The sequence below is a fragment of the Leopardus geoffroyi genome, chromosome B1 (genome assembly GCF_018350155.1).
Source record: "Leopardus geoffroyi isolate Oge1 chromosome B1, O.geoffroyi_Oge1_pat1.0, whole genome shotgun sequence".
NCBI classification, from domain to species: domain Eukaryota; kingdom Metazoa; phylum Chordata; class Mammalia; order Carnivora; family Felidae; genus Leopardus; species Leopardus geoffroyi.
In genome coordinates, this window is record NC_059327.1 from 119,594,113 (window position 1) to 119,610,332 (window position 16,220).

Sequence of the window (16,220 nt, forward strand, 5' to 3'; positions counted from 1 at the left end):
ATATCAAGTCACATTCTGTAGTGTGGGAGTTACTTGGTATGCCATTTCTGTGCTCTTTCCAGTCTGACCATATTATCTGGCAGGTACTATGAAAGCACCTATGTTTTGTGAGCAGAGCTGGTTCAAATCCAGGTTCTGCCAATAACAGATATGTGTCTTCAGTGAGTGAATGAACCTTTCTGAACGTTGGTGTCCTCTGTCCATAAAATGGAGGCATTACTATTTTCCTTAGAGCAATCATGAAGATGACAGTTAAAACATGTAGAAATAGCACCTGACATCAAACAGGCATTCAATACATGGGAAGACTTTATTGTATTATTGCTTCAATGGGTACACTAGAATGGACATGTAATACAAGCTACGAACACAGCATGTGACAACTGCACATGAAGGGATGCATTTGAGGGGAAAGGCCATCCCTATAAAACTCAAAATGTCTTCAAAAGTGTAGCATTTGAGAAGAAAACAGGAGAGGACAGTTAAGTTTGGTGACTTTTTTAGTCAAGTGTCTCCATATGTCCCTTTTTAATGCTCTTTTCTTCCCCTTGTTCATGTCACTTAAGAAGTAAATATATAAGTAGAAACATAAGATTGGGAATAGAATTTATATTTGCCACAGGAAATAACATTTTTTTATGCAAAAGTATCTTCTCAGTTTACCTGCATTTATCAAATTTTTTCAAGATGACAATGTGATGAGTAATAATATAAAACTTTTATTTTTTTATTCTTTTTTCACTATTGGAAAAAAAACTGTATTACTTACCATGTTTCATCCCGGCATTAGATTTAGTGGTTCCAGGATGGAAGGTAATTCCACCGTATGTAGGGAATCCATAGTGGGGGAAGCCATACCCTGAAATGGCAAGCAAAACAAATGAAACCTCATGATGGTTGTGTGTGTGTGTGTGTGTGTGTGTGTGTGTGTGTGTGTGTGTATGTGTGTGTTTTATGAAGAGTCAGCAAAGTTTGGTGTCCTTCCCTCAGGTGAGCACAGGCTTTGGTGTGGGAGGGCAGAGTGCCCGACATGGTGCTGCCATTGTGAGTTAGTAAGACACATTGTGGGGATCATGGGATGATCAGAATTCCACTCGGACCAAGTTTACATTTTGGCAACTCAGACAATGCCCAGGCCTGGGGCAGCATGGAGGAGTTCATGCTGGAGAAAGTCTCCCACTGTTGTGTGGGAGTGCTCACCACCCAAACTCAGACTTGCTGACACAGAGGGCCTTGAAATAATGTCTGGCAGGAAAAACTGAACCAAACAAAATACAAACTACCAAGTCCTCAAGGAAACATGACCACACTGTGCATGCTCATGCATTTTTGGTGGAAGCATAAAAAGTCGTACGTAAAATTAGAGGTCATACTCTCTGACATTGTAATTTTACTTCAAAGAATCTAATTTACAAAAACAGTCTGGAATAAAAGAAAAACAACGTGGACAAAGGAGATCAGTAAAAACAATAAAAAACAGGAAACGCATTCAAGTAAGTAATACTATGGAATATTCACTTGGTGAAATATGAGTCATTAAAATGATCCTTAAGAAATTATGCTTACATAATATTTATATTACCACGGAGGAAATGCTTATGTTAACCCATTAGGGAAAAGCAGCATATATGACTCCATATACACAATAATTTATGATAATAAATAACATAGGTAAATAGATTAAATACAATGCATTATGAGGATTGTAGCTGTACTCATGAAAATGCAAAAAATATCTACTGTGACGTTTGCACAGGATAAAATTAGAAGAAGTTAACCTTCGATGGCAGGATTTTATGTGTCTTCAGATATTCTACAATGCTAGTATATATAACATGAAATCTTTTTAATGTTGCCAAAGAAAACCAAGACAAGTATAGAAGCAAAGAAGGAAGGAAGAGAGGGAAGGAGGAAGAAAGGAAGAAAATACACCAAAACGTTAATAGACACGTTCTTCATATAACTGAACTTGAGTGACTGTTTTTCTTCTTAGAGTTTTTGGTATTATCTACATATTGCCAAATGAACATGCATTTCTTTGAAAAAATACACTTATTAACATTTTAATTAATTTCCTATGTCACACTCAGTAACGTCACAGCCACTCAACCCACAGACCATCTGGGAAATCTAGGGAAAGACAATTCTAGCTTCTCCAACGGGAAAAGCTTTAGAAAGAGGAGACTCAATTCGTACCTGGACCCGTACCTCCGGCACCCCCTCCTCCACCGCCACTGCCAAACATGCCTCCACCTCCAGCTCCAGCACCACTACCGCCGCCGAAACTATCAGAGAAATTAGGCATGAGCTTCTGCCGTTTCCTCTGCACTTCCTCTTTATCTGTAGTTAAAGGAAGAGAAACCAAAGGAGAAAAGACTGATTCAATTCCACAACTAGCCACAGAAAGAATATTGATTCTGATGGTATTTTTAAACATCTTAAAGGGAAACAGAAATCACCCAAGGAGGAAGAGATGCCAAATTTCAAGAAGCATTATATTTATTCCAATGGCTATGAAGACGGAGAACCAGCCTCAGAGAGACCACAGAACAGTACACACCCAAATCCTCTCTACAGTTAAGAAACAACAGTTTCTGAAGTCCCCAGTGTCATTCAAATTAGCGAAAGACTAGACTTCCCATCAATTATTAAGATACTAGAGATACCGGAGAAGAAAAACAATATTGAGCTTTTCATTTGGTCATACAAACCACTATTACCAACCAACTAACATTTGTAATGCATCTACTGTGAGCTAAGTGCTAAGGAGAAAGAGAAGAATGAACAAGGTCTTTGCTGTCAAGAACCCTCCAATACAATTGGAAGGTTGTGGGGGAAAGACTTGGGAGAGATAGCATCATAAAGCTCTCTATGTTAAATTTATGGTTGCAAAGCAGTGTTCCAGGGGGTCAAAGGAGAAGTTCCAAGAAGTACCTATGGGCTGGAAAATTCAGGAAAAGCTTTCCAGAATCCACTTTATATCAGGAGAGGGCAATGGGGAGGATGAGCTGGAAATGGGATGTAGAGGCAAAATAATGAAGGAAAGAATGCGCACTGTGTGCTTATGGATCAGTCTAGCTGAAGTGAGAGTTTAGCATAAGAAAGTCTTGAGAAGTGGGGCTGACTGGAACCACACTATCGGGCTCCTGGATTGTGAACCCAAGGGGTTTACAAGCAGGAGGGCCACTGGATGTTTCTGAACTGGGGGATGATGTGTACAGCGTGCTAGTTTAAGAAGATTCATCTGCCACTGGTGCGTAGGACAAAACAAAGAGTCAAAGTGAGAGGCAGAGACAGTGCAAACGGAAGGGAATGGGTCACCGTGATAATACAAATGGGTGGACCCCAGGAATGCAATGAAAGAGGGACTGGTAGTCATTGGTGACTGAGGAGATACAGGAGGCCGAAAGTCTAAAGACTTGACTTAAAACACAGTGATGCCCTCTGAGATTTTTGGCTGTCCAGGTCTAGATGCCATTTACACTATCATTCCTCATTCCTCGTGTCGTTGTAGTTTTTCTTTTGCTTCTCACTCTCTGTTCTCCCCAGCCCACTGCCATTGTGGTCCATTATTGAGCTCCTGTTTCTTCTTTCTGTTTCCCTTTCTCTTCTCTCATTTTCTGTCATGTATTTTTTTTTCCCCTTCTCTCTTTTGGACTGAAAGGGTGATGTAAAATTTCTGTTTAAATAAACAGGCAATGTGGTATTCTTTTTTTTTTTTTTTCAATCAGCAGCCTGATACTTAACAATTGTCCTATTTCCAATTCTTCAATGTTAGTTTTGGCCATTGCTTATGTCCAGAAAGATCTCTACTTATTTCTAATTTGGTGGTTATTTCAGCCATCTCAGGGCTCGAAAGAATGCTTTTACTGATTATTGCAGTCACCTGAGCACAGCTGGAAGACTGAAACATGGAAAAGTAGGATAGCAAAGTACCCTTAAAATAATCCTTTAAAAATGGATCATGTCCAGACCTGTTAGGAAGAAAGCCAATGTGGGTCAACTTTGAAGAGAATGTGCTTCTACTAGAAAGGGTTGGCCTCAAAGTAGAGAAACTTTACAAATTTCCTTTTCAAAGGTTTTGAACAGATTTATAAAAATTTTCCATCAGTTGTACTATAACCAACTAATAGTCATACTTATTACTCATCCTATAAACTGGGGATCTCACATAGAATATTAGTTCATTAGAAATATGAAACACAAGAGGGAAGCAGACAACTTATTCATCTTCAGGAGTACATGTTATCTGCTGACGTGTTCTACCAAAGAGATCATTTGGTACTCGCTATGTACTTTTTCTGTTTTATAAAACAGAGATGTTCAATGGTTTTATTTTACTGTAAAATGGGAATTTTTCAGTCACTTTAAAAATATTAACTATTATACATCCACTAAGATTTCAACGACAAGAAACTGATTCAGAATATTTCATTATGACAAGTTTTTAAATAAAAGAACCAGCCTGAATTTCCCCAGAATTGAACATGGAGATAGTCTCATCACATTCATGTATCCCTGTGGTCTGCCTTTGACAGTGGCAGCATGGGTTGTACTATGAAACATCAACCTATTCTAGAAGGGACCTAAGTGGTCCCTCCTTTTACAGAAGAGGAAACAAAAGCTAGGATGATTAAGGGACTTGTCAGAGGTCAGGGCAGAGTGAAGATGAGAATCAAAGCCAGTGAGCTTTCCATTCTATTAGACTGCCATTCTTTGGGAAACACTCCAAAATGTCTTTGCTTCCTTTAATAATTGGTGATTGCAGATAATAGTCTAGTTCACAAATGTAGATAAACTTTTTGTATCCACCTCGTTTTGATATGTGTATGCCTTCAAAAGTACCTCATTCGCGTTTTTTGGGTTCTAGTGTGCTAGTAAAGATGTCTGCATCTATCCTAAGCATTCCTTTCATAATTTAAAGATTATGATTCCTTTTCTTCTGATTCTCCACCTTTTCAGACTGAAAAATCACATGGTCTTTTTTTTGCCGTTCATATAGCAGTTCCTCAACTATCTTCTTCCCTTGCCAATTGTCCCTCACTCGATTATTTAAATTGTCTTCCCTAAGCCCAACCATCTCCATGACATTTTCATGAGGTACAAGGTCAATAACTATATCAGGTGTCGAGTTCTGGAATAGATGGTTCTGTACAATGAAAGGAATATGTTATATTTCTTTGTCTGATGTCCTCCTTGATGGCACCCAACAAATTAACAGCCTTTGGGATAAGGATGGCAACTTGGTTGGTCAGTCAATAAGTCAGCTCCCATATTATAAGAGCCAAGATATGGAAGCAGCTCAAGAGTGTATCAATTGATGAGTGGATAAAGAAAATGTGATATATCTATATATCTATATATCTATATCTATATATCTATATATCTATATATCTCTATATATCTATCTATATCTGTGTGTGTGTGTGTGTGTGTGTGTGGCATAAAAAAAATAAGATCTTGCTATTTACAATGACATGGATGGAGCTACAGAGTATTATGCTAAGCAAAACAAGTCAGTCAGAGAAAGACAAATACCATATGATTTCACTCACTTGTGGAATTTAAGAAACAAAACAAATGAACAAAGAAAAAAGAGACAAACAAAAAACCAGACCCTTAAATATAAAGAACAAACTGGTGGTTACCAGGAGACTGGTGGGGGATGGGTGAAATTGGTAAAGAGGATCAAAAGTATACTTACCATGACAAGCACTGAGTAATGTATAAAATTACTGAATCACTATGTTGTACACCTAAAGCTAATATAGCACTGTGTATTAACTAACTGGAATTAAAATTAAAACTTAAAAAAAAAGCCAGCTCTCAGATATATCTCAGCATCTACTATATGACATCTACTAAGGGACGCCTGGCTGGTTCGGTCGGCAGTGCATGCAGCTCTTGATCTCAGAGTCATGAGTTCAAGCCCTACATGGGCATTGAGACTACTTAAAACAAAATAAAATACATGACATATACTGTTCTAGATGTTGGAAATGTACTAATGAACATGAAAGACCAAATCTATGAACTAAAGAATATTCTTCCTATTGGAGGGTGGAAGAAGACAATAGATACCTAAATTCATTGATAGGACAATTTTGCTTACTGATGAAAATAATGAACTACACAAAATTGACACAGGGAATGACTGCAGGGGCTGGGGCAGGGAAGGTGTGTTCAATGACCTCTGAGAAATGTACACAAAGATTCCCTGGGTTGTATAGTTTTAATTCATTTTCATACACTTACTCTTATATTATTTTTAAACAAAAAAAATTTTTTTTTTAATTTTTTTAAATTTTTTTTAATTTTTTTTCAACGTTTATTTATTTCTGGGACAGAGAGAGACAGAGCATGAACGGGGGAGGGGCAGAGAGAGAGGGAGACACAGAATCGGAAACAGGCTCCAGGCTCCGAGCCATCAGCCCAGAGCCTGACGCGGGGCTCGAACTCCCGGACCGCGAGATTGTGACCTGGCTGAAGTCGGACGCTTAACCGACTGTGCTACCCAGGCGCCCCTAAACAAAAATTTTTTTAATGTTTATTTATTTCTGAGACAGAGAGATACACAGCATGAGTGAGGGAGGAGCGCAGAAAGAGAGGGAGACACAGAATCAGAAGCAGGCTCCAGGCTCTGAGCTGTCAGCACAGAGCCCGATGCGGGGCTTGAACTCACAAACTAAAGAGATCATGACCTGAGCCGAAGTCGGTCTCTCAATCAACTGAGCGCCCCAGGTGCCCCCACTTACTCTTATATTAAATGGCCTGTTACTTCTCTCTCTTTTTTAAAAAATATTTATTTTTGAGAGAGTGAGAGAGAGAGCAGGGGAGGGGCAGAGAGAAGGGGGGAGAGAGAGAGTCCCAAGCAGGCTCCACGCTGTTAGCACAGAGCCTGATGTGGGGCTTGAACTCATGAACTGTGAGATCATGACCTGAGCTGAAATCAAGAGTTGGATATTAAACTGACTGAGTCACCCAGGCTCCCCGGCCCACTACTTTTCTGGTTATATGTGTGGTGTGATTATTTCTCCTTGTGATTATTTCATTTTGGGATTTACAATCCAGAAAGTTTTACTGACCAAGGTAATTTGTTACCTTCAATAAAACAGTTCCAATCTCACAATGAATAAATATACGTCAAAATATATGGTGGCCATTCTTTCTGTGGAGCTCAACTTTTTAACTCTTATTTTTCCAGATGATTCTTCTTATTTGTTTGTATTACATGGAGCTTTTAGTCAATGACAGCCTGGAAGTGCTTGAAGCATACAGGTAGGAATTTGAACTTTCAGGAGACCCCATTCTCTAACCTGAGCATCTGATAGATCCTATTATGAATGAACATCTGAACATGCCCTTGCTGTATCTCACTCTTTTGATGGACAAATACCACTGGAAAAGGTAGACTGGCAGCCTAGAAACCAAGCTCAGCTTTGAATGTTTCTCGATGCATACATGTGTAGGTAATCTGGGTATCCTTTTTAAACATAATTCTCTGTATTGAAAAAAATGGACATTATGTTAAGACATATTTTAGGAGAAGAAATTAATTTTTTCCCTCAGAAAGGCCAAAAATTTCTCTCCTGTGTCTATTTAAAAAAGACTGTTGAATCAAAAGCAGTGATTTTCATTTTTATGCAGACTGAAGCATTTGGAAGACCTCAGGTTGTTGCTGGGTGGGGAAGTGAGGGCAGGTGGGCTGGCTCCCCGCCTCCACGGTAGTTATTTATTTATTTATTTAATTTTGTTAATGCTTTTTCTTTATTTTGAGAGAGAAAGTGAGTAAGAGAGAGAGAGCAAGTGGAGAAGGGGCAGAGACAGAAGGAGAGAGAGAACCCCAAGCAGCCTCCAAGCTGCCAGCGCAAAGCCTGACATGGGGCTCGGACTCATGAACTGTGAGACCATGACCTGAACTGAAATCGAGAGTCAGACGCTCAACCAACCGAGCCACCCAGGCAACCCTCTCCACTTCCACTTTAACCAGAGCCTGTCAGGTGTATGCACTGGGATTTTGCATGAAATCTTATGTGGACTGGGGGGAAAAAAGGCTCTATGTTGATAATGTTTTCACACCACAGTAATGGAATGCTGTGAATCGGGACCATCAGTAAACAGGTCACGATCTCTGAGAAGAAACAAGAACTCATGGAATCATCTTCTAAATGCTCCCACCACAACATGAGTTACAGGCAAAGAAGCCCTCTTCAAGGATCACACATCACATGTTGCTACCACAGGATCCAACACTCATGTGGATCATCACTGCAGCACCTTTGTGGCTTCAGACATCAGCCAGGACCTGGGTGCTCTGTGACGATCATTTCATTGACCTCCCACTATGATCTCACTTCCCTCTAATCCAGGGGTTTCTGATTTTGTTTGTGCCATAACCCCTTTTTCAGTCTTGTGAAGTGTTACGGATCTTTTCTTAGAATCATACCTATCAATATGTAAAATTACAAAAAAAGCTGATTATATTAAAATCCATTTCTATCCTTGGACCTCTTGGGGTCAGTGGACTCCAGGTTAAGAAATATCTTTGAGCAATTTTCCCATTTAGGGGCCTATTAAATACACTCAATGCTGAATTTCCCACCCTGCCCTTTTGAGTTCCAGTCCTGCCTTTTGATTGGATTAGGAATTTGCCAGAGGAACCAAAAATGCAACATGTTTTAAATTGAGCTCCCTCTCTGTCCACTCAAACGTACTTTTGCTCCCTGGATTCTTTCACCAACTCAACCATGTAACAACCTTCCTAGGCTGGGATTCCTAGAACCATCTGTGACTCCTGAATTTCTCCTTCACCTCCTACCTCAACCAGCATCTGGGGCTTAACGCCACTGTCTCCTTGCATTCCTTACACTAATACCTTTAGGAACCTCCCCATTTCTCACTTGGATTCTTTTTTTTTTTTTTTTTTTTTCGTTTTTATTTATTTTTGGGACAGAGAGAGACAGAGCATGAACGGGGGAGGGGCACAGAGAGAGGGAGGCACAGAATCGGAAACAGGCTCCAGGCTCTGAGCCAGCAGCCCAGAGCCTGACGCGGGGCTCGAACTCACGGACCGCGAGATCGTGACCTGGCTGAAGTCGGACGCTTAACCGACTGCGCCACCCAGGCGCCCCTCTCACTTGGATTCTTGCATTACTCTTCAGACTCTTCATCTGCTGCTCAGACAGTTCCCTCAGTGTCCATATAAGGAAGTCAGAGCCATCATTCCAAACCCAAATAGGCCTGGTAATTCCCTTATCCAGATCAATCAGAATTCTTCAGCTGCCAATCACAGCACTTCTGAGCCTGGCCTTGGCCTTCCTTACCTGTCTTGGTCTTCAGTGGTCCATCTCCGTGCCCAAAAGGCTCACTTCTCTCTGAACTAACATTAATTGTTCAGCTCCTCAAGTTTCCAAGCCTAGGAAACACTTTCCTTCCTTGTTTCTCACCTAACTACTGGAATACACCCCCAGGTTGAAGGACCTTGAAGAAGCCTACTTCTTGGTGGCTTCTATAGAATTAAGGGTCCTCTCTCCTTGGCATTCTCATAGGTGTTTGTAGATGCTTCCCTTTTGGAGCTTATCAAAATCATAAATCACATTATAAATATGTAAGGAGACTATCTCCCCTTCTCGGGGTATCTTTTGTGAGGAAAAGAATGGTGCTTTATTCATTTTTATGGTTCTGCACTGCATGGTGGCTGAGTATCCTGTTTTATCGCCTGAGGCCAGATGATAGAGGGGCTGAATCTCCTGAACAGCAAGCCTTATCATAAGGTCCATCTCAACTGCCCAAACCCCGAGATCCTCAATAAATGACAGATTCTCAGATTCAAAGACGAATTCTCAACTGTCTAAATCTCATATAAGCTTGGTAAAAATAAGATTATTTTGAAAGGCTGGACTCAATTCCATGACCCTAAAATAGTATATTACTTCTCTCTTCTCTAAAAATAAGTACTATGGGCCCAGGGGCAAGTTCCTAGGAAGCCATTCAAAGGAAGTGAACAACTAATCTCTTCTAATCAGCTTTGTCCTTTTATGGGAACAGTCACAAAAATGTAAGTAACCCAATTACCTTTGATTTCAGGGTAGTAGAGAAAAGGTTTGGGTTCGCTAGTTTCCAAATCAGATTTCCTCCGAAGTTGGACAAATACGGAAGCCGGTTTTGTGATGTTGACATCTTTATACTTTGGCGTTTTGAAGACGATGGCAAACTGCAGGATACAAAGACCCAAACATTAGGGTAGGCCTACGTTTTGTTTTTCCAGCAATGCTACTCATTAAACGTATTAATAATTATGTTTAATTAAACTAAAAAATACAGCATCCTAAAGAAAGTTACAAACTCAGAATTCTATACTCATACATTGTGATTAAATTGCCACTGTGAATTAAAATGAGACTATGCTAGGGGTGCCTGGGTGGCTCAGTCGGTTAGGCGTCCGACTTCAGCCCAGGTCACGATCTCGCGGTCCGTGAGTTCGAGCCCCGCGTCGGGCTCTGGGCTGATGGCTCAGAGCCTGGAGCCTGCTTCCGATTCTGTGTCTCCCTCTCTCTCTGCCCCTCCCCCGTTCATGCTCTGTCTCTCTCTGTCTCAAAAATAAAATAAAACGTTAAAAAAAAATTTAAAATGAGACTATGCTAATATTTTGCAAATCTTTATTTTTGTCTAATATTTGAAATGCCTTCCAGTTGAAAATAATCATGTGAGTAAAATGCATTGCATACACCTCCTTCTTCTCTTCTAAATCAGCCTTAAAGTGCTCCAAAATTATTTACAAGGCAACATCAGAAAGACTGGTTGTCGAAAGAGAGAGTGAAGAATGTGCTACTACAATGAGCCCACAGGTTGGCTGATGAGAAGAGGAAGCTAAATCCTGCAGAGACATCCTAACAGGGTCCATGTATTTTGAAGGGAGGATGGCCAACGTTCTAGGGATAGAGGGCATTCTGTAACACCTCTAAGACAACCTCTTCATTAATTTCTGTCAGTGCCACAATAGTTAGGCATTTTTACACTTTCTTGTTTGATTTTTCTTTTCACTATGTGGTGTATTCACAAGGTTCAAGACTTTGTAAAATACAGAAAGGTATACAATGGCATATAGTGAAAATTCTCCTTGCCAACTCCCGTCCCCCATCTAGGTTGTCCCCACTGTGTGCCTATTCCCAGAGGTAAACACAGTGAAATTATTAATTCTTTTTGTATTCTTCCATAGTTTCCTTATGCATATACAAACGTGAACATTCAATCTTTCTGACATCGCTTGGTTTTATATCTTTAAAAAATTTTTAATGTTGTATGTTTGAGGTTTTTTCCATATTCAGAGATTACACATTCTCTTTAATAACTGCGTAATAGTTCATCACACAGACACACCATAATTTATTTACTGGCCACTTATTGGTGGCCATTTGGATTGTTTCCAATTTTGTGTGTGTGAAATAGTATTTCTCAATCACTCAGAGTGATGGAGACGGGGATATAGCATTTCTATCTCTTAGTCATACACTCAGTTGTCACTGGGAAATCTTGATTTATCATGATGATATCAGCCTATAGTAGAAGACTCTTCCTTTCAATACTTTTCATCAGAAAACCTTTTCAAAAGTGTTGTCATAATTACTCTGGTAGAACACCGTAACGGACTGATTGTGTTCCCTCAGAATTCGTATTTTGAAGCCTTAACCCCTAGTGTGGCGTTATTTGGGGAAATGGCTTTTATGGGAATAATTAATGTTAAATGAGATCATGAGGGTTGGGTTGTGATTGGATAGGATTAGTGTTCCTATAGGAAGAGACACCAGAGAGCTTACTCTGTCTCTCTCTCTCTCTTTCTGTCATGTGGGGACAGAGCCAGAGGCAGCTGTCTGCAAGCCAGGAGGAGAGAGCTTTAAACCAATAACCAACCCTGCTGGGCCTTGATCTGGGACTTCTAACCTCCAGAACTGGGATGAAATAAATTTCTGTTGTTTAATACACCTAATCTATGGTATTTTGTCATGGCAGTCTGAGCAGTCTAATACAAAAACTTAAAATATTTCCACTAACAGACCCAAGGGCCACTGCCTTAATGGTTAGGTGATCAGACACCCAAATGAAATGTCTTGACATGGTTTCAGAGCCAATGGACTAAGGCTTTGCTCATAATTCTATGGTAGGTGACTTTTCTGGAAGACCTGCAAGAGTCTTAAAAATAGTACTCTTTTATGAAAGTTAAATAAGTATTTTTCCTTTTTCATATATGGAAATTAAGTACTGAATTTCAACGAGACAGAGAATGCAAAATCATCATCATCAGCATTATCATCATCCACTTACTTGTCTATGAACATCTGTGGGAGAAAAATCTCCAAATCCTTCCCAGATTCCACCATTTTCCTCCTCTTCATAAAATCGAATTTGGATGTCATCTGCAAACAGTCACATTCAGGTGTTTAATTTCACATAATAATATTTCACAACATGCTAAACTTTCAGCTGGTTCAAGATTTTACCTACAATGTACTTAAACATTTAAAAAAGTAGTTACTAAGAAATAGACTTTTAAATCATTTGAAATTTTCAAAGTTACTGAAATTTTCTTTATTAGTTACCGCAGTAATGGACCCTGAGTTTCATTTACATTGAGAGAATACTAGATTTACCTATTCAGTCTGACTTTTCTCTTAATCAGTCTTTGCCTTTCTCACTTCTCCATCACTAACCCAAATCATTCCTGAGGATCATGAAGGATATTGAGGAATATCAGAACCCCAAAAGGTGGTTCAAACTCCCTATAGATCTACATGATAATATTTAACTTACATGAAGTTAACTGCATGGCAAGCACTAATTTAAGTGAATTATATGTATACATTAACTGACTTAACCCCCACAATAACTTTGAAATGCAGGTGTACTATTAATATCCTCATTTTGCAGAAGAGAAACTGGAGTGCAAAGAGATTAAGTAACTCATCCAAGGTTGAACAGCTAGTAAATGGAGAAGCCAGAATTTGAACACAGACTCCATCCAGGCTCACGATCATTCTACTATGCTGCTTCCCTACAATACTTTATCAGTCCACATTGAGAAGTTGTTACAAATATTATATTGGTCAAGCCCCTTTGGATTAGACTGCCTAAATTTCACACTTGCATCATGGACTCTACTTCTGCAGAAATATGACAATATAACTCAGATTGACATCTCTCTGGATTCACTTCCCATTTTATAGGAGGGACCGCACTACTGACTTATGAAAACTAAGTTCATATTTCTATTTAAATAGAATTTTAGGGATGCCCAGGTGGCTCAGTCAGTTAAGCATCCAACTCTTGATTTTGGTTCAGGTCATGATCTCATGGTCTTGTGAGCTTGGGCGTGGAGCCTGCTTAGGATTCTCTCTCTCTCCTTCTCCTTCTGTCCTTTCACTGATCATACTCTCTCTCTCTCTCAAACAAAAAAACAAAAAAACAAAACCAAAAACACCCACAGAATTTTAGAAATGTTGGGGTTGGAGGTGGATAAAACATCTCGCTATCTCCTGGTTGATTCCCTTTCTTTCAGGTAGGACTTCCTTAAATCTAGTTACTAAGATGCTTTAAGACAGGCAGCTATAACACTTCTTTTAATAAGAGATGTAATGTAATGATAATGATTAAGAATCACATTTACAAATAAAGGTACTCAGATTGTGTTTACTCACTGTATGCACACCAAGAATTTGGAAATGCATATTACTTGGATACAAAGACTAATACCAGGATATGCACAGAAAGTGTAAACATTTTTTGGATAAAGATATATGCCTTTACCTTACAATCTGATCCCATTTTTTCTGACTTTTTAACCTCAGGCCATTTGCCTCAAATGAGAATTTTCTTTTTTTAAAGTCATCATTCTTTTATTTAGGAGCTATATTTTTGGTTACGCACTCCTTACTTTGAAAATGCTCATCATTTTGTAGTGAGTAGATCTTTATTACACTATACATTCTATCACTGTATTTTAAAAATGAGTTGTTTGAGAAAATAACACAATCTCCTTCAGCTTTTGCTAATTTATATATCTTGTATCATAGCTAATGAAAGGTAAATGCCAAGAATGTTTTCTGAAAGTGAAAATTCTGAGACACATGCTCTGAGAATTTCCCCACGGTTCCTATTCTCTTTCTTTTTCTTAATGACATCAGAGTGTCACATGAAAGTATCTGGAGAAGCTCTCTCAGCTTCTCTCAGTGTTGCAACAAAACCGTGCAAGATAAACAAAATAAACGATTTTATACTATGTAAAGCATTATTTATTCTGTGTCCATGTGCATGCGTGTGTGTGTGTGTGTGTGTGAGTGTGAAGCATGAACTATTATTACTCATTTATTTTAGTTTAACTAAGTTCAGATAGCAAAATTTAAAGTACAGAAACACTTAAATGTCACTGATTACAATTGTCATTATTTTCTTAATTCTCTTTACTTCTATTGAAAAAAAAAATCTTTTTAATGTTTATTTATTGGTTTTGAGAAAGAGAGCAAGCATGAGTAGGGAGGGCCAGAGAGAGAGGGAGAGAGAAAATCCCGAGCCCGATGTGGAGCTCGAACATGTGAACCAGGAGATCATGACCTGACCGAAAATCAGGAGTCAGACACTTAACCAACTGAACCAACTAGGTGTCCCACTACTATTAAAATTTTTTAAATGAATTAGTTGGGCTAAAAAAACACAGACATATTTGGAAGAGGTGAAATGTGTAAATTTTCTAAAGGATTTCTATGGCAGAAGAGGGATATTATGGGATTTACTGTCAAAAAGGGACTCACAGACACACTCAGAATTACATTTCACACCTTGAGACTGGAGCATATATTTACCTTTCTGAACCTTGTCACAGAGAAGGTAAATCTCTTCCCCTCCAGTTACACATCCAGCTGTCCTGTCCATTCTTACAATTTTCAAGTTGGACGCATTGGGGGCTTCTGTCCACAGGAGAAAAACAACAAACATCATGGTTTATCCTCAGCTTCACAAGCCAGTCTCTTATGGGAGACTGCTCTTAGCACACATTAACCAAAAGAAAGTTTAAATAGTTTATTGTGACGAGCATTAATATACAGAATTGTTTAATCAATATGTTGTACATGCTAAACTAATATAACACTGTATGTTAATTATACTTTAATTAAAAAAACAAATAGATGCTTTCATTCATATCGCTTTAACAAGGATACAAATAAAACAAAAAAACCTTCGCAAGTCTTCAGAAGTCTTCTTGAGCATGGATCATTCATTACCACTCAAACAGATGGGGCAGAAAGAACAGTGTTTGTTTCTTCTACTAACACAGTAAGAAAGATTCATACAGAAAGAGAAAGAGTTTTTCTGATGTTTCAGGAAGTTCCAAACCAATGGATTCGTGGAATTTCATTTGGGTCAAGACCTTCAATTATTTCCATGATACCGATATACTATTTATAAGAGTCTTAAAAATGTAGAAAAAGCACAATTTTCTTAAATTATTTATACATCCTTATTTTACAGAAAAGAAAAATGGAGCTGTAATATTTCTTTTCCCCAGACTAAATTAGAATTCTGTGTGGTTAGGGGCAAAAGTTTCTTGTGGTAATAGTACAAAGCTTCCTTTTTTTTTTTTTTTTTTTTTTTGCTCCCACAGCTGCATTTTAAGGTGATCTTTAGTATACAAGTCTACACCATATTATAACTCTTTCACTTCCCTTCAAACTTGTTGAAATTAGAGAAATCAGTTAGCTGTTGTACTAGAGGCATGGAGTTTTCTACTTAGACCAAACTCTATAAACTTTCAGTGAGCCTAAATATCATGCTTGCAGGCTCTTTTGAAATATTTGTTCAATAAATCCTGTACATAGCAAACAAGAAATCTGCATGGTAAATGCTGAAGACCATTGTGAAACTTTTTTTTTTTTTTTAATTTTTTTTTTTTTCAACGTTTATTCATTTTTGGGACAGAGAGAGACAGAGCATGAACGGGGGAGGTGCAGAGAGAGAGGGAGACACAGAATCGGAAACAGGCTCCAGGCTTTGAGCCATCAGCCCAGAGCCCGACGCGGGGCTCGAACTCACGGACCGCGAGATCGTGACCTGGCTGAAGTCGGACGCTTAACCGACTGCGCCACCCAGGCGCCCCATTGTGAAACTTTTTAAAAAAGTTCTAGGAAGTACAGACTGAAATAGAATTTTGAAGCCATGTACTATCTATGCTA

At 38.9% G+C, this 16,220-nt stretch overlaps 1 protein-coding gene across 3 annotated transcripts in view; it reads right to left on the reverse strand.

Annotated features, from left to right (window-relative positions):
* Positions 1 to 16,220, reverse strand: part of NFKB1 (nuclear factor kappa B subunit 1) — a 119,506-nt gene that overhangs the window by 21,958 nt on the left and 81,328 nt on the right. For all 3 annotated transcript variants that reach the window (XM_045471713.1, XM_045471722.1, XM_045471732.1), the window contains 5 exons: positions 14,853 to 14,957; positions 12,322 to 12,413; positions 10,075 to 10,213; positions 2,197 to 2,340; positions 770 to 859 (listed from right to left, as the gene is read on the reverse strand). In XM_045471713.1, coding sequence (XP_045327669.1) covers positions 770 to 859; positions 2,197 to 2,340; positions 10,075 to 10,213; positions 12,322 to 12,413; positions 14,853 to 14,957 — 570 coding nt within the window. The remainder of the gene's footprint in view (positions 1 to 769; positions 860 to 2,196; positions 2,341 to 10,074; positions 10,214 to 12,321; positions 12,414 to 14,852; positions 14,958 to 16,220) is intronic.